The sequence below is a fragment of the Aulostomus chinensis genome, chromosome 12 (assembly GCF_037954235.1).
Source record: "Aulostomus chinensis isolate RoL2024-O1b breed Wild chromosome 12, RoL_Achi_v1.0, whole genome shotgun sequence".
Lineage (NCBI taxonomy): Eukaryota > Metazoa > Chordata > Actinopteri > Syngnathiformes > Aulostomidae > Aulostomus > Aulostomus chinensis.
Genome location: NC_141331.1, coordinates 680,684 through 700,362, shown reverse-complemented (window position 1 = coordinate 700,362; position 19,679 = coordinate 680,684). Strand labels below are relative to the sequence as shown.

The 19,679-nt window shown below is 45.6% G+C and overlaps 1 protein-coding gene across 1 annotated transcript in view; it reads left to right on the top strand.

Moving 5' to 3' along the window:
- Window positions 1-19,679, top strand: part of LOC147251642 (titin-like) — a 204,696-nt gene that overhangs the window by 103,553 nt on the left and 81,464 nt on the right. The window contains exons 114-146 of the mRNA XM_086221100.1: window positions 3,263-3,405; window positions 5,048-5,171; window positions 5,469-5,735; window positions 7,172-7,269; window positions 7,341-7,509; window positions 7,633-7,902; window positions 8,536-8,802; window positions 8,985-9,263; window positions 9,341-9,749; window positions 10,374-10,498; window positions 10,581-10,847; window positions 10,982-11,251; window positions 11,333-11,632; window positions 11,765-12,067; window positions 12,158-12,345; window positions 12,507-12,621; window positions 12,860-13,147; window positions 13,271-13,422; window positions 13,721-13,868; window positions 14,967-15,266; window positions 15,429-15,716; window positions 15,805-16,101; window positions 16,244-16,430; window positions 16,522-16,637; window positions 16,760-17,059; window positions 17,341-17,640; window positions 17,740-17,845; window positions 18,137-18,333; window positions 18,424-18,729; window positions 18,809-18,962; window positions 19,041-19,165; window positions 19,246-19,364; window positions 19,448-19,628. Coding sequence (XP_086077226.1) covers window positions 3,263-3,405; window positions 5,048-5,171; window positions 5,469-5,735; window positions 7,172-7,269; window positions 7,341-7,509; window positions 7,633-7,902; window positions 8,536-8,802; window positions 8,985-9,263; window positions 9,341-9,749; window positions 10,374-10,498; window positions 10,581-10,847; window positions 10,982-11,251; window positions 11,333-11,632; window positions 11,765-12,067; window positions 12,158-12,345; window positions 12,507-12,621; window positions 12,860-13,147; window positions 13,271-13,422; window positions 13,721-13,868; window positions 14,967-15,266; window positions 15,429-15,716; window positions 15,805-16,101; window positions 16,244-16,430; window positions 16,522-16,637; window positions 16,760-17,059; window positions 17,341-17,640; window positions 17,740-17,845; window positions 18,137-18,333; window positions 18,424-18,729; window positions 18,809-18,962; window positions 19,041-19,165; window positions 19,246-19,364; window positions 19,448-19,628 — 7,158 coding nt within the window. The remainder of the gene's footprint in view (window positions 1-3,262; window positions 3,406-5,047; window positions 5,172-5,468; window positions 5,736-7,171; window positions 7,270-7,340; window positions 7,510-7,632; window positions 7,903-8,535; window positions 8,803-8,984; window positions 9,264-9,340; window positions 9,750-10,373; window positions 10,499-10,580; window positions 10,848-10,981; window positions 11,252-11,332; window positions 11,633-11,764; window positions 12,068-12,157; window positions 12,346-12,506; window positions 12,622-12,859; window positions 13,148-13,270; window positions 13,423-13,720; window positions 13,869-14,966; window positions 15,267-15,428; window positions 15,717-15,804; window positions 16,102-16,243; window positions 16,431-16,521; window positions 16,638-16,759; window positions 17,060-17,340; window positions 17,641-17,739; window positions 17,846-18,136; window positions 18,334-18,423; window positions 18,730-18,808; window positions 18,963-19,040; window positions 19,166-19,245; window positions 19,365-19,447; window positions 19,629-19,679) is intronic.

Below are 19,679 nucleotides of genomic sequence, written 5' to 3'. Positions count from 1 at the left end.
AGGGATCATGTCAGGGTTGAGGTGTGTTTGCAGTCCAACAGGAAGGGATCATGTCAGGGTTGAGGTGTGTTTGCAGTCCAAAAGGAAGTGATCATGTCAGGGTTGAGGTGTGTTTGCAGTCCAACAGGAAGTGATCATGTCAGGCATGAGGTGTGTTTGCAGTCCAAAAGGAAGTGATCATGTCAGGGTTGAGGTGTGTTTGCAGTCCAACAGGAAGTGATCATGTCAGGGTTGAGGTGTGTTTGCAGTCCAACAGGAAGGGATCATGTCAGGGTTGAGGTGTGTTTGCAGTCCAAAAGGAAGTGATCATGTCAGGGTTGAGGTGTGTTTGCAGTCCAACAGGAAGGGATCATGTCAGGCATGAGGTGTGTTTGCAGTCCAAAAGGAAGTGATCATGTCAGGGTTGAGGTGTGTTTGCAGTCCAACAGGAAGGGATCATGTCAGGCATGAGGTGTGTTTGCAGTCCAAAAGGAAGTGATCATGTCAGGGTTGAGGTGTGTTTGCAGTCCAACAGGAAGGGATCATGTCAGGGTTGAGGTGTGTTTGCAGTCCAAAAGGAAGTGATCATGTCAGGGTTGAGGTGTGTTTGCAGTCCAACAGGAAGGGATCATGTCAGGGTTGAGGTGTGTTTGCAGTCCAAAAGGAAGTGATCATGTCAGGGTTGAGGTGTGTTTGCAGTCCAACAGGAAGGGATCATGTCAGGCATGAGGTGTGTTTGCAGTCCAAAAGGAAGTGATCATGTCAGGGTTGAGGTGTGTTTGCAGTCCAACAGGAAGGGATCATGTCAGGGTTGAGGTGTGTTTGCAGTCCAACAGGAAGGGATCATGTCAGGGTTGAGGTGTGTTTGCAGTCCAAAAGGAAGTGATCATGTCAGGGTTGAGGTGTGTTTGCAGTCCAAAAGGAAGTGATCATGTCAGGGTTGAGGTGTGTTTGCAGTCCAAAAGGAAGTGATCATGTCAGGGTTGAGGTGTGTTTGCAGTCCAACAGGAAGGGATCATGTCAGGGTTGAGGTGTGTTTGCAGTCCAAAAGGAAGTGATCATGTCAGGGTTGAGGTGTGTTTGCAGTCCAACAGGAAGGGATCATGTCAGGGTTGAGGTGTGTTTGCAGTCCAAAAGGAAGTGATCATGTCAGGGTTGAGGTGTGTTTGCAGTCCAACAGGAAGTGATCATGTCAGGGTTGAGGTGTGTTTGCAGTCCAACAGGAAGTGATCATGTCAGGGTTGAGGTGTGTTTGCAGTCCAACAGGAAGTGATCATGTCAGGGTTGAGGTGTGTTTGCAGTCCAACAGGAAGTGATCATGTCAGGGTTGAGGTGTGTTTGCAGTCCAACAGGAAGTGATCATGTCAGGCATGAGGTGTGTTTGCAGTCCAAAAGGAAGTGATCATGTCAGGGTTGAGGTGTGTTTGCAGTCCAACAGGAAGTGATCATGTCAGGGTTGAGGTGTGTTTGCAGTCCAACAGGAAGGGATCATGTCAGGGTTGAGGTGTGTTTGCAGTCCAAAAGGAAGTGATCATGTCAGGGTTGAGGTGTGTTTGCAGTCCAACAGGAAGGGATCATGTCAGGCATGAGGTGTGTTTGCAGTCCAAAAGGAAGTGATCATGTCAGGGTTGAGGTGTGTTTGCAGTCCAACAGGAAGGGATCATGTCAGGGTTGAGGTGTGTTTGCAGTCCAACAGGAAGTGATCATGTCAGGGTTGAGGTGTGTTTGCAGTCCAACAGGAAGTGATCATGTCAGGGTTGAGGTGTGTTTGCAGTCCAAAAGGAAGTGATCATGTCAGGGTTGAGGTGTGTTTGCAGTCCAACAGGAAGGGATCATGTCAGGGTTGAGGTGTGTTTGCAGTCCAAAAGGAAGTGATCATGTCAGGGTTGAGGTGTGTTTGCAGTCCAACAGGAAGGGATCATGTCAGGCATGAGGTGTGTTTGCAGTCCAAAAGGAAGTGATCATGTCAGGGTTGAGGTGTGTTTGCAGTCCAACAGGAAGGGATCATGTCAGGGTTGAGGTGTGTTTGCAGTCCAACAGGAAGGGATCATGTCAGGGTTGAGGTGTGTTTGCAGTCCAACGGGAAGTGGTCAGAAATTTGTGAAAACTTACTTGACAATATTTATTTATAAAGTACCTTTCAAAAAGTTATTTACATAAAGTTAAAAGTAGAGGCTGTGTTCATGCAGTCTTATTTTTACCCCTGCCCAGGCACGGCAGCTGCTGCTAACTAGCTGAGAGGCTGGGCATTCTTCCTGTCAAATAGATAATGAATAAATACATTTGTTTTCGAAAAATTGATAGACACGAACATTTTGAAAATATTCGAGTCTCTGTTGCAGTTATGAGCTCTTCTGGTTGATATTTCTCGACATGAATATTTGTTGATGTCGAGTCAAACTGGCTTTATTTCAGTCAAACATACATGAATACATTTTGACAAGGATTTCTCTTTTATTTTTCATATGTACATGTTTCAGAGAATGTTTAGTCATGAAATTATTTCTCAAACAATGGGAAAACTCCTGAAAAAGTTGAATATGATAAAATACATAGAGTCAATTACTTCAAAGCAAGCAAAAAAATCATGAGGGTTTAAAAGGGACCTTCCTGATCTCAGAACATTTGGAACTGAACTCTTTTCCAGGGTCGGAGACGTATAGACGTCTTGTTTGTGATGTTCAGCTGATGTATTCAGCTGTTTCTGTGAGAGAATGTCAGGAAGCTTGTTGAAGAGGTGACTTGATCCAGGATACCAGTTTGTTACCAAACGTGCACTGTCATGTGACACCATTACATGACGCCATTGCGTGACACTGTTACATCACACCCCCTGCATGTGACATTGGGTAACTCCTGCAAGAGCTCCACATTCTCCTTTTCCTGGAAAATTGCTGGCTGGTGATTGACAGGAGCAAACTGGTGCCCCCCTGGTGGGTTTGGCAGAAGGTGGGCTCTCCGCCAATCAGTCACCAGAGTTATTTTAGAAGCCACATGCCTTATCTAGAGCAGGTTTGCAGAGATTGGCAGGGGGAGGACACGACCCCATCCCCTACTGGTCCCTGCTGTCCATATACATCAGTTGGCAGATTATATGCTAATGAGGCGGCCCCCCAGTGCCCAGTCTGAGGCTGGCTTGCTTCAGTTGTCCCAGGGGCTTCCAGCAGCCCAACCACACCGTAATGATTAGCCCCTGAGGATTAGCCACCGTTGTCTGGGACTTCTCTGGATCTGTTGACCAGTTTTGGGGGGAGGCTAAACATGTCTTCACCCCAATCCACAGATCGGGTGATCGGCCTGATGAAGCCCCTGAAGGATGTAACCGTGACTGCCGGGGAGACTGCGACCTTTGAGTGTGAGCTGTCCTTTGAGGGCATCGATGTCGAGTGGTTTGTGGGGGGTTTAAAGCTGGAACCAGGTGACAGGGTAAGTTCACACACACTTACTTCCTGATACTCCCAGACCCTCCGCAGGTCAAGATACGCTGCTGGTTCTGGTCCCGAGCCAGGGTTTCTGTGACAACTTATGTTCATCATATAAGGTGCTGCTGGTGAAACAACCCAGAGAGCGACTTTCTGCCCTGCAAGCATTTCTGGAGGGTTATTTTTACCAGCTGCCTGAGGTCACGGCTCAGGGCAGCAGGCATCAGCAGCCGTCAGGACGAGCAGCTTTCACATGTGCCTTAAATGTTTCTGTCGTGTTGAAATCATCACCCTGTTCATGCTGAAAACTGAGCTGAAAATGATTTGCCTTCATCGCCTTGGGACAAGCCGTCATCATGGGGATTAGTTTAATTAGCACTTGAAACCCGAGAACTCTGAGGGACACTTGATCCGTCCCACAGTTGTGCAACTGATTTCCTGCATGTTCAACATAACACAACAGACATTTTATATTGCCAGTTTAACTGAAAAGCCTGATGAATGTAAAGCAATTATGAATATCTCTGGTTTTGGGACAGACAAATAGCCCAACTGCTGAAAATCAGAAGTCACACTGGTTGGAATTAAAAACTGTTTAATTTCATGTGTAGAAAATATTAAACACAATATATCAGATATCAGAAAATGTGCAGCTCAGCAGTAAATCACATCTCTATGAGCTGTGTTTCTTATCTGTGCTTTAAAATGCTTCCATGTCATGTGACCATTCTGATCATGCTATCTTGTACAGTAACAAAGTGTGTTAGATGTTCCTCAGAGGAACATAGAACCACTTCCTGTTTGAGGGAACAATGAAGCTTCACAAGATTCAACTATACACCCAACATTTAAAGCAGATGACAAAAAACGTCATCGAGTCTTTTGTCTGCGAAACATTCTAAGAATCATCTCAACTCCTCTTCTGATGTTAGTCAGAGATGGACCTGAGAGGCCACTATGATGACGTTGAGTGCGTGCTGTTCTCAGTAGCAACAGCAAGCTTGTGCATTAAAACGGGCTGTACTGCCCTCCTCAGCCTGATAGGCAGTGGCTGTACGGTGAAAGCAGCCATCACAGGTCACCATGTGAAAATCAGGACAAGGAAAGCAGCTGCATGTGTTGTTTCAGCTGCCAGAGCTCAGCTGAGCGATCCTGCATACCTATCACTCTCCTGAGCCTGACAGACAATGTTCAGGGATGTAAAAAATGAATAAATGACTGAGTCTGGGTGGGAAACCTGGACCCGAGGGGCTTCATTGAGGGAGATAAAATCACATGACATGGAGACGGAAATGAGACAGTTGGAATCATTAATCATTAGACTTGCTGGGAATCACAGCAGAACACATGAGAAGCAGTGGCTCTGCAGGACTTAATCAACCCATGTAGGAAGAACCATGAAAATAGTTTAACAAGAGCTCTTGTTCGAGGTAAATAAAGGCACCTGACTACATACGCCAAGACTATGTCAGAATGCTAATGGGACTCCCTCCTTAATCTAAAATAAAGAGTTCATGCATTGAACAGGAAAAACACACTCCTGTGATGCAATAATGAGGTCAGTTAGGTCACCTCCACTCCACAAAGGACAAGCATGAGGATAAAAGTGGCGTTTTGTCTGACCTCAGCCTCTGTTCCACCTGCAGGTGGTGTTTAAGGTGGATGGGAAAGTCCATAGTCTGACTCTGCGGGACGTCCGCCTGAATGAGGCTGGACAAGTCCAGCTGACTGCCAAGGACTTCCAGACAGAAGCCACCCTGGTTGTCAAAGGTAAGACACCTTGTTTCTGTGATGCAAAACCTGTGACATGACTGTTGGGTGTGGTTACTGGAGAAAAGTGTCTTTTGTTTAAAGAGAACAATTGGAAGTCCTGCATTGTTGGTTTACTTATGAATGAAGGGAAGATGATCAGTGTTTAAGAAGTTTTTCAAAATGTTTTCTTTTATTTCTCAAGTCAGCTGTGACGTTCACAACAAAATTCAGTTAATGTAGATATGACAGTTGAATTTCTGAAAACGTGAGAGAATCTGAGGGCGGTTTCCTCCACTTACACCTGTGTGCGCTCAGAGCCGCCGGTGGAGTTCACGAAACCTCTGGAGGACCAGACAGTGGAGGAGGAAGCCACCGCCACGCTGGAGTGTGAAGTGTCCAGAGAGAATGCAGAGGTCCGCTGGTTCAGGGATGGACAGGAGATCCGCAAGACCAAGAAGTACGAGATGATCATCGATGGCCGTAAGAGGGCGCTGCTCATCCACAACTGCACTCTGGACGATGCAAGGACGTACACTTGTGATGCCAAAGACTTCAAAACTTCCTGTTTCCTCAATGTTGAACGTAAGTGTAACCATGAACTGGTGGGACGCCGTGCAAAAGTCCAGGAAGAGTTCCAGAACCCTCTGACAATTCGAATCCCAACAATAGTTAAAAAAATTTTGTGGAGTCCTGTGGCATCAGATAGCTGTCAAAATCATGAGAGTGCAAATACAAACTAAAGGAGCACAGGATCAGGAATTGAGGGCATCAGAAACACAACATTGCGAGGTCAAAAATAATCTTGTGGCCATTAAAGTTTTGTCTCCAGCGTGTAAATCGTGACAGAGAGCAGTTGTGAGACGGTGGCGCTGCTCGCTCTCTCTTCTAACTTACACGCTCGCTTTGGACGTTTCCTCGCTCTCTATATTTTTTCCTACCAGAAATACGTCACGGGGGTAAGGCTCGACAGACGATTGCCGATCGAAGTTCGTCGGCAGAATACGCCTGTTAATGGTCAGCTGTTTGAATCAATTTTCTTAGGCGGTAGGTGGCGATCATGCAACGAACGTGCCATTAAAACACATCGAAGAAGAAGTAGAAGAAGAAGTTCGCCGAAGTACACCTGTTAATGGTCAGCGGCGCCAAAACTAGCCAGCTCCATGATTGTATTCTATTAGCAGGAGCATTAAGTGTTACTGTGAAGTCCTGTTTAGATCAACAGTTGGTAGCAAACAGTCTGAACACAGCAACTATCTCAGGAAGGTATGGAGTCACTTAAGAAAATTGATTCAAACAGCTGACCATTAACAGGCGTATTCCACCGACGAACTTCGATCGGCAATCGTCTTGTCGAGCCTTAACCCCCTACGTATTTCTGGTAGGAAAAAATATCAAGAGCGAAAAAAACATCCTGAAGTGAGCGAGCGTGTAAGTTAGAAGAGAGAGCGAGCAGCGCCACCGTCTCACAACTGCTCTCTGTCACGATTTACACGCTGGAGACAAAACTTTAATGGCCACAAGATTATTTTTGACCTCGCAATGTTGTGTTTCTGATGCCCTCAATTCCTGATCCTGTGCTTGTTTAGTTTGTATTTGCGCTCTCATGATTTTGACGGCTATGTGACACCATAGAATCCCCTCTTACAGTAGCGAAATAACCTGAGATGAGTCAAATCCCCCTTGAAAATGTGAGGAAGCCCAATTAAAGTAAGACTCTTAAGAATGAAGGGACCCATAAAACAATCAAGTAAAAATGTCAGTCCCTCAAAATAGTTGTGCTGTTTGTGACCTCTAAGAAATCGCTTGTTGAAAATAAAGAGCACACCAGTGTAAAGAGTTTAGGGCCTGTTCCAAAAACCGAAGGAACTTTTTTGAAAGCTGAAAGATTCACTATAACCTTTATAGTACCTGCTGTTAAAAGGGTTATTGGAGGTTTTCTCAAAAGAGTTTAAGAACCAACAGAAGTGCTGAAGGAACCTCCAGAAGACTGTTTCATCTCTCTGTGTCCGGGTTTTCAGCTCCACATGTTGAGTTCTCCAAGCCACTCCATGATGTTGAGGTTCGAGAGAAAGAGTCTGCCAGGTTTGAATGTGAAGTGTCAAGAGAAGATGTCAAAGTGAGTGTGGTCCTCACACGCAGTGATGGTTGATCCATGTTCAGTCCTCACCGCCCCGTTCTCCCTCGCAGGTTCAATGGTTCAAAGACGGAAGTGAAATCCGAAAGGGGAAGAAATATGAAATCATCGCTCAAGGTCGGCAACATATCCTCATCATCCACAAGTCTGTGTTCGATGATGAGGCTGAATACGAATGTGACGCAAAGACCTCCAAGTCCTCCGGCATGCTGACTGTCATAGGTGAGAAGTGAAGCGTCACTCTGTTCCATGGAGCTCTTCAAACGCTGAAGCAGCCTTTGAGTGCTATTGTCATTCGCTTCACATCTGACTGTTTCTCATCGCTGTGTCTGTTTCTTGTTGCAGAGGAGGAGGCAAGATTTACCAAGAACCTGTCCAACGTGGAGGGAACAGAGACAGACACTATCAAGCTGATATGCGAGGTGTCCAAACCCAATGCCGATGTCACTTGGTACAAAGGAGACCAGGAGCTGCCGGAGGGCGGCCGCCATGAGCACATTGTGGACGGAAAGAGGAGGATCCTCCTGATTCAGGACCTGAAGATGGCCGATGCCGGAGAGTACAATTGCAGACTGAGTCCCAGCATCAAAACATCAGGAAACCTCAAGATTAATGGTACGAAAGACAGCAAGGCAACACCTGATAATTTGGGATTAGGACTCATTTTGTGTTCCGTGTCAGCGGACTTGGTGTCAAAGATAGAGAGCAGGGGTCTCGTTCAGAAAACAGTACATAGGATTCATCAAAAATGTGCATACATAAAAATGGCATACACTCCTAAATATTTAGATTAATAAATCCGTTTGTATCTACATTCAGCTGCTATATTCATGGTCTACTTGGAAATGTGTACAGGTGTAATCTGCCTCACATCCCACCCTCGCTGCAGCCACACTCAACCATGCAGTGATTTCAACACACGAAAACTAGAGGATGGTGAAAGTGATGTCATAGCATCAGACAGTTCTCCACTGTTCTAAGGGGATGTGACTCAAACAGTGTCAGTAGCTCCGTGTTCTGGCTGTGCTCCCATCAGTGCTGGACTGGTGCTCTCTGCTCAGCTCTGGTGGTGGAGAGTGTGACGGAGGGAAAGTGCTGTTGAATTACTGAGCAGACTTTTAGAAGGATGTAGTTTGATTTTGTCTTCATGGAGCTATTATGGCTCATTGTTTTGAATGTTAGTGAGAACATTAGTAGACCCTGCTATCAGTTCACCACCTCACCACCCGCTCTGTCTCACTGCTGTAGAACTGGCAGCTGAGTTCATCTCCAGACCTCACAGCCAGGAGGTGGTGGAGGGCGAGAAGGCTGAGTTCACTTGCTCCGTCTCCAAAGAAAGCTTTGAGGTCAAATGGCTGAAAGATGACCAGGAGCTGGAGGCAGGGGAGAAGTACCAGATGATCAGCGATGGCAAGAGGCGGACTCTGGTCATCAAGAATTGCGACCCCAAAGATGAGGGTGGATATGTGGTTGTGATCGGCCCGACCCGAGCCAGCGCTGACCTCACTGTGCATGGTAAGCCACGCCCATGGGAAATGAACGCAACTTTAATGGCTTTAACTTTAACTTTTCCTCATCTCATGGATCATTTGATTCTTTGGATAAATTATTCTATTCTATTCTGATTCATAAACTTTCCAATGAAAGAAGCAGAAAAGGTCTGTTTTGTGTTTTCTTGACCATTCTTGTGACTGCAGAGAAACTGAGGATCATCACGCCACTGAAGGACACAGAGGCCAAAGAAGGCCAGGAAGTGGTTCTGAACTGTGAGGTGAACACAGAGGGTGCAAGAGCCAAGTGGCTGAAGAATGAGGAAACCATCTTCGAAAGCAGCAAATACTTGATGGCCCAGAGAGACAATGTCTTCTCCCTGAGGATCAAAGATGCCCAGAAGCCAGACGAAGCCAACTACAGCATCAACCTGACCAATCACAGAGGAGAGCAGGCCAGGAGCACCTGCAACCTCATTGTCAAAGGTCCGTGACTAACTGACATTTTTCCTTCAGGTTCTCCAGGTCAGTGGTTCCTTTGTTAATGTTGTTTTGGTCCTTAGAGGAGAGTCTGAGGATCATAGTTCCGCTGGAGGACATCGACACTCAGGAGAGGAAGACTGTCAGCTTCTCCTGCAAGCTCAACAGGCTCAATGCTACTTTGAGGTGGATGAAGGCCGGCGCTGAGATCACCTTCAGCAAACGCATCGTCTACAGAGTTGACAAAGACAAGCACACACTGACCATCAAAGACTGCACGCTGGCGGACGAGGGTGAATACACTGTCGTGGCTGGTGATGACAAGTCCACGGCAGAGCTGATCATCAGTGAGGCACCCACAGACTTTGTCATGCAGCTGAAGGACCAGACCATCACGGAATTTGAGGATGCAGAGTTTACATGCAAGCTGACCAAAGAGAAAGCAGACATCAAATGGTACAGAAATGGACGTGAGATCAGAGAAGGACCAAGGTACATCGCAGCAACTCAGTACCTCATTAGAATGGAAACGGGTCGGAGAAGAGAGCATTTTGATGGCAGCTTTTTGCTATCAAGTCCAACGTAACATAAAAAACTTAAATGCATAAACTCAATTGTTCACAGCTGGTCTCTCATCAAAACTACACAACTGTCAGCCATTGTATGAATTTCTGTGCAATGACATGGCAGAGTTAACACCTGAAGACCTAAATAAATGAAGAATTGTTCCACTAAATTAATCACACACCCTTGAGAAGGGTTAAATACAGCCAAACATCCATGCCCACCACCTCTAATGATATTGATGAATATTAATATTATTAATGAATCAAAATAGCATAAGATGAAAAACCTTCATTTTTTAGCTCCTTAAGCTATAATCAGTAGACCCTCATGATGAATTGTTATTAAAAGAATCCTGATAAAACCAAAACTGTACTTAAAAAAAAAAGGGTGTGATGTTTTATCACTCCCTTTTTTGTGGTTGGTGGGTGATTTTGGTTGTGTGGTATTGCCCTGGCTAAGTCATCGTGTCTAACACCTTTAATTGATGACTGGTTGAAAGAACTGGGTTCTCTTATAAATACTGTTAGATACCTTGATTTCTTTCCACAGATACACGTTTTCAAAAGATGGAAAGTTCTGCACGTTGCGTATCAAAGAGTGCAGACCAGACGACGAATGTGAATATGCCTGCGGTGTGGATGAGAAGAGATCCAGGGCGAGACTCTTTGTTGAAGGTGAAATCCTCAGAACTGACTGATTTTAAATATTTTCTGATCTGCTTCTACTCCGAATCATCTCACACTATGTGTCCTCCAGAAACCCCAGTGGAGATCATCAGACCTCCACTGGATGTGTTTGAACCTCCAAGCTCAGACGTCGTGTTTGAGGTGGAGCTTAACAAGGATCGCGTGGAGGTGAAGTGGCTAAGGAACAACATGACGGTCGTCCAGGGGGACAAATACCAGATGATGAGTGAGGGGAAGGTACACAGACTGCAGGTGTGCGAGATCCGACCTCGAGACCAAGGAGAGTACAGAGTCATTGTCAAGGACAAAGATGCAAAAGCCAAGCTGGAGCTGGCGGGTGAGAAGGAAACAGCCAGACAGATCATTAAAAATCAATGAATGAACCCTAGATTACCATTCTGAATTTAAATAGATTATTGGAGCATGAATTTTGAATATATAATCTGACATACTGATCACCTGTGCCTGCAGCGGTGCCTCAGGTAAAGACCACCGACCAGAGCTATGTCACAGATGCTGGGAAGCCCATCGTTATGGCAGTTCCCTACAGCGCCTACCCTAAAGCTGAGGCCAGCTGGTTGTACGACAACCAGAGTCTGTCAAAAGATGACATCCACACCTCTGCTGACCGCACAGAGTACCGCCTGAAGGACCCTAAGAAGTCCGACCAGGGCCGCTACAAGATCATCATCAAGAACAAACACGGAGAGGGTGAAGCCTTCATCAACCTGGATGTCATTGGTACGTTCTTCATATTTAAAGTGAAGCCATCAAACCAAAGTCTCTGAACATGTGTTTCAGTGTCCTGTTTCTTGTCTCCAGATGTTCCAGGACCTGTGAAGAACCTGCAGGTCATGGACACTGCTGATGGCGAGGTCAGCCTCGCGTGGGAGGAACCAGAGAGTGATGGAGGTAGCAAGGTTATCTGCTACGTGGTAGAGAGACGGGATGTGAAGCGTAAGACATGGAGTATGGCCACCGATCATGCTGAGAGCCCCGAGCACACAGTGACTGGGCTCCAGAAGGATTCCATGTACCTGTTCAGAGTCTGTGCCCGTAACCGGGTTGGCAGTGGACCCAATGTAGAGACCGACAAGCCTGTGCAAGCCAAGAACAAGTTTGGTGAGAACAGTCACTCTTCAACATTGTAATGGTCAAGAGCATTAATGATGAAGGAAAACAGATAAATTGTGCTCTTAAAGTTTCCATCAAGAGCAAAAATGGTTCAGTTGTTTCGTTCGTCTCCATTTTCAGATGTGCCAGAGGCTCCACTGAATGTCACAGTTGGAAACGTCACCAAGTTCGGCTGTACCATCTCTTGGAAGCCTCCCGTGTCAGATGGAGGCTCACCCATCACCTCTTACATCATTGAGCTGCGTGACAGGACGTCTGTGAAATGGTCGCCTGTCCAGGTGACCAAAGCCGATGAGCTCAGTGCCATCATTAATGATGTCATTGAGAACAAAGAATACATCTTTAGGGTCAAAGCTGAGAACAAAGCTGGTGTCGGCAAGCCCAGTGCTGCCTCTCATCCTGTCAAGATAATGGATCCCATCGGTGAGTTTTATATTTATGTATTCTGTTACATAATCTTTTAAACACGAGTGTCTTCCTCCCCATTAACAGTTTTATGTCCGTCCCCTGCAGAGCCTCCCAGTCCACCTCAGAACCTGGTCTGGCAGGACCAGAACAAGAGCTCAGTGCAGCTCACCTGGGAGACCCCCCTGAGGAATGGCGGCAGCATGATCACTGGCTACATCATTGAGCGCTGTGAGGATGGTACTGATAAGTGGCTGCGTTGCAATGCCCGCCTCTGCCCAGACCTCTTTTACAAGGTACCTCCTTCATTTAGAAAGGAGACAAATGTCTCAGAAGGTCATAAATGGATTGCTTTGCTGAGCAAGTCAACGGTCGTATTGATTATTCCAGTGAACTTTGAACAGAATTTTAGTTTCTCTTTTCTGATTGAATTACTGTTCACTCTTTGTTCCCTCAGGTGTCTGGTCTGAAATACGGACAAATGTATAACTACAGAGTCTTTGCTGAAAATGCAGCTGGAATCTCTGGCCCATCAAACATCATTGGACCTCTGCTGGCCGACGACCCTCATGGTGAGACAGGCAATGGTTTTAATGTTCCATAATCATTCTGAACGTTGTTTTTTTTTTTTTTAAATCAAATGCTTATGGTACCTTAATGCCTCTGTGACTTGTATTATCTTTATCTACAACTTTTTTAGTAGTTACGGTGTTTTTGTTAAGCTGGAAAATCCTCATCAAACATGGACCGTGACGAGATGTTTCATGACGGAACTCTTAGTAACCATCATTCTTTTCTCTCCTCTTACAGTGGGTCCAACCTTTGACCTGAGTGCCTTCAGAGATGGCCTGGAGGTGATCGTCCCTCATCCGCTCACCATCAGAGTCCCCATCACCGGATACCCGACACCCATCACCAAGTGGACCTTTGGAGAGAAGGAGCTGACCCCCGCAGATGAGCGCGTCACAGTGATGACCAAGTCCACATTTGCAGAGCTGGTTGTTACACCAAGTGTCCGGCCAGATAAAGGCATCTACACCCTGCAGCTGGAGAATGACGTCACATCTGTGTCTGGCGAAATTGAAGTCAATGTTATTGGTATGCCATGACTGCAAACTCATTTTGACAGGAAACATTTAAGGAATCTGGAGCAAATGTAAACCTCAGACAAAAAGAACCATTTTGCAGTGTTGTTTTACTAACCCGTTCTCCCTCCCACAGCGGCACCCAGTGCTCCAAAGGACTTTAAGGTACAGGAAGTGACCCGGGAACATGTTCACCTGAGCTGGGAGGCTCCAGAGCATGACGGAGGAAGTCCTTTGACTGGTTACCAGGTGGAGAAACGAGATATGTCCCGCAAGACCTGGGTCAAGGTACTGTTAGTGTCACTTGGTTGATTCCAAATCTTTTCCCTTACAATAATTGTGTGTTTTATTATGAAGAAATAGTCAGGTTCATTTTATCGCAGCACCAATTTGCCAATTTCCCCACTGAGGGACGAATAGAGGTCTATCTTATCTTATTGCATCGCTCCTGATTGTATTATCTCACTTGCTACGAAAGTGATTGCAGGCATTGTCTTAGTGAATTGATAGATCCTTGAACTCATAGCAGATTTTCATATTCAACTGAGGAAACAGGGTCTCTAAATTTGTAACCTTCATCCCCCAGGTGGCCACAGGTGTCCAGGATCAGGAGTTCACTGTCACAGATGTTGTTGAAGGGAAGGAGTATCTATTCAGGGTCACCGCCTGCAACAAATGTGGCCCTGGAGAGCCGGCGTACATTGACGAGCCCGTCAATGTTTCCTCTCCTGCCAGTGAGTCCCTTTATTCAACACCATTACACTGCGCGATAGAAACCAGATTCAACTCTGTTAACCTCTTTTTATTTCAGTTTTTACTGAATTCCAAATATTCCTACTGTACAGTCACATTAAATTACAAATGTTGACTTGAGTGTGAACCATTTAAACAAATAAAGTAAGAATAAGACAATCAAACAAACAAAAACAAAAAAGCTTATGGGAAACCCTGATAACAAAAATTAAGCACAATGACAGTAGTTGCCTTATACTTACGTGTATACACATGTAAGTATAAGGCAACTAGTGTAAGGTGTCTGAAAACAAGATAAAAACACTAAATCTAAGGGAAACTTACTCAAAACTTCACCCGACAAGATGTCTTGAATTAGGATTGTTAAATCTAGAAATAAGATTATAATGTAAAGTTGAACACCTAAAATAAAAAATTTACTCTGAAGACAAGATAACTTATCGAACACTTCTAAATATTTTTTTCTTTTTTTCTTTTTTTTAATTACGAACGAAAGATCCCAGGCTCACATCCTATGTACATAGGATGTGAGTATTTTTTTCAAGTGTCAACCTCTGCCAACTCGGTGCAAACAAATCTTCTCTCAAATCTAAAACAGGTCTGTCTTTCCGTTGTCCTTATTTCCTGTATCACATCAAAAACCTGCATGGAGGTGCAGGTTTGGAGCTGTTTATAGTTATGGCTGTCCTTAAATCTGTCAGGAATGTCTTAAGCAACTGTTGATCCCTTTGTAGTGTCAGTGGTGAAGTATATCCCAAGTACAAGACATGTACTGTGTGCATGAAAATGGAATCTTATATCCAACCATATTAATTGAGACGGAATACGCATCTCCCCAAAATAACTTCAGTTTTACACAACTCCCAAAAATATGTGTACAGTGCACCTCCAAGCAAACACATTGTCTCTAACATGGTGGACATGTTGAAGATGTCTTACTGCAAATTCTAGGTGTAATAAAAAATAAAAGAATATTATTTTGTACACTTTCTATTTGGCTATCAGCATTCAAAATGACATTAACCACTGGGTTTACTTCTTGTAACTCAACATCCAATTTCTGTTTATTTCTCCTCCAGCCGTCCCTGACCCTCCAGAGAACCTGAGGTGGAGAGACAAGTCAGCCAGTGGCATCTTCCTGATGTGGGAGGCTCCCAAGTATGATGGTGGCTCTGGCATCCGTGGCTACAATGTTGAACGTTGTCAAAGAGGAACAGACAAGTGGGAGCCCTGTGGAGACCTGGTCCCTGAGTTAAAGCTCCAGGTGACAGGTCTGACTGAGGGCCAGTGGTACTCATACAGAGTCCGAGCCTTGAACCGACTCGGAGCCAGCCGACCCTGCAAGGCCACAGATGAGATCCAGGCTATTGATCCCATAGGTACCACTGCTCAGAACATCTGTCCATGTTTAGACCTTTAATTCCCCTTTTTTCAGGAACACTTAAGATGATCTGATCTGAAATATACAGCAATGATTTAAATGGCGTTGCTTTTATTTGATAAATATGTCACAGTTCATCTTTTAATTGTCGTTTGCGCAGAACCTCCGGAGATCCAGTTAGACGCCAAGCTGCTGGCAGGTCTGACCGCTAAGGCTGGCAGTAAGATTGAACTCCCAGCAGAGGTGACAGGCAAACCTGAGCCCCGGGTCAAGTGGACCAAGGCAGATTTAGTCCTCAAATCGGATGATAGGGTTGCCATTGACACCAAGCCAGGACACTCCACCGTCACCATCTCCAAGACCAAGAGAGATGACAGTTCCACCTACATTATCGAGGCCACCAACAGCAGCGGGCGTGCCACCGCCACTGTGGATGTCAACATTCTCGGTGAATCCAGCTGTCAATGTGATGGTCTGAAATATTTATAAGGACTTTCTTCTTTCCTGGTAATTAAATGTCAGTTGTCTCCACACAGATAAGCCTGGCCCTCCTGCTGCCTTTGACATCTCTGAGATCACCAATGAGTCCTGCTTCCTGGCCTGGAACCCTCCGCGTGATGATGGCGGCTCCAGAATCAACAACTACATTGTTGAGCGCCGAGCTGCAGACAGTGAGATCTGGCACCGGCTGTCCTCCACCATCAAACAAACCACTTACAGAGCTGTGGACCTGGTGAAATTCAAGGAGTACATCTTCAGGGTCTTTGCAGAGAACCAGTTTGGTGTTGGTCTACCAGCTGAGCACCCATCCATCATTGCCAGATACCCCTTCGGTAGGTCACCTGACTCAAGTGTAGGATGCTTTGATAATGCACTTGTGTTGATTACCACCCTAAGATCTCTTCTATCACCTGGATGAAGTCCACAGATCTGGTGACTTGTTTGAGTGTGACAACCGTAATCTTCTGTCATTAGACACTCCGGGAGCTCCGTACAAGCTTGAGCCATCAGATATTGCCAAGGACTCACTGACTCTGACCTGGTATGAGCCAGACGAAGATGGCGGTAGTCCGATCACAGGATACTGGGTAGAGAGATACGACCCTGACCGTGACAAGTGGATCAGATGCAATAAACTGCCTATCAAAGATACAAACTACAGGTGTGTCTGCCAGCTTTGCTGCCTGGTTTCAGACATCTGGGTTATAACATGCTTCATAGTTAAAAACTTTTGTGTGTATTTTTGTGTGCAGGGTCAAAGGTCTGCCCACCAGGAAGAAGTACAAGTTCAGAGTCCTGGCTGAGAATCTGGCTGGAACTGGAAAGCCAAGCAAGGAGACCGATCCAATCCTTGTCAAAGATCCAATTGGTATGAAAACTATTATTGACCTTAATTATCCATAACCCAGGTATTGACAGTCGCCATCTTGCGGTTTCTCACAATCTCTCTTTTGCATTTAAAGTTCTTTTAATACTGTACTGTTTGTCCAGATCCTCCGTGGCCCCCTGGCAAACCCACCGTTAAGGATGTAGCCAAGACTTCCTGCTTCCTGATGTGGACCAAACCAGAACATGATGGAGGAGCAAAGATTGATGGCTACGTCATTGAGATGTTGAAGAGTGGCACATTGGACTGGATCCGCGTAGCAGAAAACGTCACCATCACAGAGCACTTCCTGAAGGGCCTGATGGAGAAACAGGAGTACTCGTTTAGGGTGCGAGCAGTAAACTTGGCTGGAGAGAGCGAGCCAAGTGAGCCCAGTGATCCTGTGCTCTGCAAGGAGAGACTCAGTAAGGCACAAACGAAAACTCACAAACAAAAGAAAAAACTAGTCAGACACTCTCGAGTAGACAACAGAACACAACAGTAGGCATAGCACGGCAAACTGATATTCTTAAACAGGAATGAGAAGAAAATACTACTCAATAATAAGTGGCAACTATTTTATAAATATAGGAAAATAAAATAACAATGCTTCATATGGAGCCATTCATTTTGTTCATGTAAATGAGCATGTTTACACGAAGAACTGGTTAGAATAACTGCCCTCATCCTGCCATCATCTCTTCAGACCCTCCCTCAGCTCCTCGCTGGCTAGAGGTTGTCGGGATCAGCAGGAACAATGCTGAACTGAAGTGGACAGTGCCTGAGCGTGACGGAGGCTCCCCCATCACTAACTATGTGGTGGAGAAGCGAGACGTCAGACGTAAAGGTTGGCAGGCTGTGGACACCACAGTTAAGGAGCTCAAGTACACTGTGACGCCGCTGAACGAAGGGTCGCTGTATGTTTTCCGCGTTGCTGCTGAGAACGCTGTGGGAGTTGGCCCATTCTGTGAGCTGCAGGACTCTGTGCTTGCCAAAGATACATTCAGTGAGTGGAAGTTCAGTTTGTGCTGCTCATAGAGGTGTTATTGGCAGTTAATCAGTGTTCAGGTTTGCTATGTTGAAAAGATGTGTTGGTTTGTTGCAGCTACTCCCGGGCCACCGTACGCCCTCACTGTCAACGATGTGACCAAAAGATATGTGGACCTGCAGTGGGAGGAACCCAAAAATGATGGTGGCAGACCCATCCTCAGGTAAGACTGACAACACATCACCGCTGTCACAGGACATCACTGTCACGCAACTTATTGACACCCCACTGTATCAACACTCAACAAATAGAATTACTGCAAGTCCACAACATCACACATTAAAGTGCTTCTAATAATGTTGAATGTCTTTTTTTATACTTATTATATGTACATTATTCTATGTGTTATAGTACATTATTGTACACATTACATGAGTGGAGTGTTCAGTTATAAAGAGTAACGACCTCCTCTGGTAGTCTACATTTATCAGATTACCATTGTCTAACCTTGCAGGTATTCTATTGAGAAGAAGGAGAAACTCGGAACTCGCTGGGTGAAATGCGGCAAGACCTCAGGTCCTGACAGTAAGTACAGAGTGACGGATGTCATCGAGGGAACAGAGGTTCAGTTCCAGGTCCGAGCTGAGAACGAAGCAGGTGTTGGACATCCAAGCGAGCCTACTGAGATCCTCACCATTGAAGACCCAACAGGTGAGTCAATAACCTGACATCAGATTAGTTCCAGGGTGAATCATAAAAGTGGGGTGGAAATCCATGTTGTCTAAGAGTCTGTCCTTCCAGGTGTTCCGTCTCCACCCATTGAGCTGCATGTGACTGGAGCCAGCCGTAACTTCCTGTCCATTGCCTGGAAGCCTCCGCAGAGAGATGGTGGCTGCCCCATTTCAGGTTATCACGTTGAGATGTGTGAGGCCGGGACAGAGAAGTGGATGAGGGTCAACTCCCGTCCTGTTAAAGAGCTGAAGTACAGCGTTGAAGAGGGTATCATCCCTGAGAAGGAGTACATACTAAGAGTCAGGGCCATCAATGCTGTTGGAGTCAGTGAGCCGTCCGACATCTCTGAGAATGTCTTCGCCAAAGACTCTGACTGTAAGAACATCCGCTGAGTGTGCTAGTGCAACTTTAGAAGCCCTGAAGGTATCTCATCTTGTGTTTTCTCCATCTCCAGGCAACCCAACACTGGAGTTCCAGACTCTGGACCTAGTTGTTGTGGAAACAGAAAAGTTGCACATACCAGTTCCATTCAGAGCTGTCCCCTCGCCCAAAATCACTTGGCATAAAGATGGTAAAGAGCTGAAGGCCGACGATCGCCTCGGCTTCAGGTGAGGGACATATTTGTTCTCAATCACTTTATCACCAATTAGCAATGCTTTGTTTATTTTCATGTTTGTGCTCTGCAGGAAGGAGTACACTTGCTGCCACCTGGAGGTCGATAGCAGTCTTCACTCTGATGCTGGACAATACAAAGTGACTCTAGAAAATAAACTTGGAGCTGCCAGTGCCACCATCAATGTCAAAGTCATCGGTACTGAGTTATTTTCACATCACAAAAGCAATCAATTGACTGTTTGATCTCCATTCAACTCGACTCATCTATGTCTTCAGGTCTTCCGGGTCCTTGTAAGGAAATTGTGGCCTCAGAGATCACCAAGAGCTCCTGCAAAGTTACCTGGGATCCTCCTGACTATGATGGGGGTAGCCCAATTCTTCACTACGTCCTGCAGGTCTGTAACAGTTTAGATTTAAATTTGATCTTACTGATGTGTTTTGAATTTGTTAATGGTTTTTATTTTCTGTACACTTACAGCGGCGTGAGGCAGGCAGGAGGACATACGTCAACATGATGTCTGGGGAGAACAAGGTGTGCTGGACTGTCAAAGACCTCATCCCCAATGGAGAGTACTACTTCAGAGTTCAGGCTGTGAACAAGATCGGAGGAGGAGAGTTCATTGAGCTTCGCAACCCAGTCATTGCAGAGGACCAGAAACGTAAGAAAAAGAAAATATTCTTTTTGTTACAGTGAAGGGCAAAGTGTCATG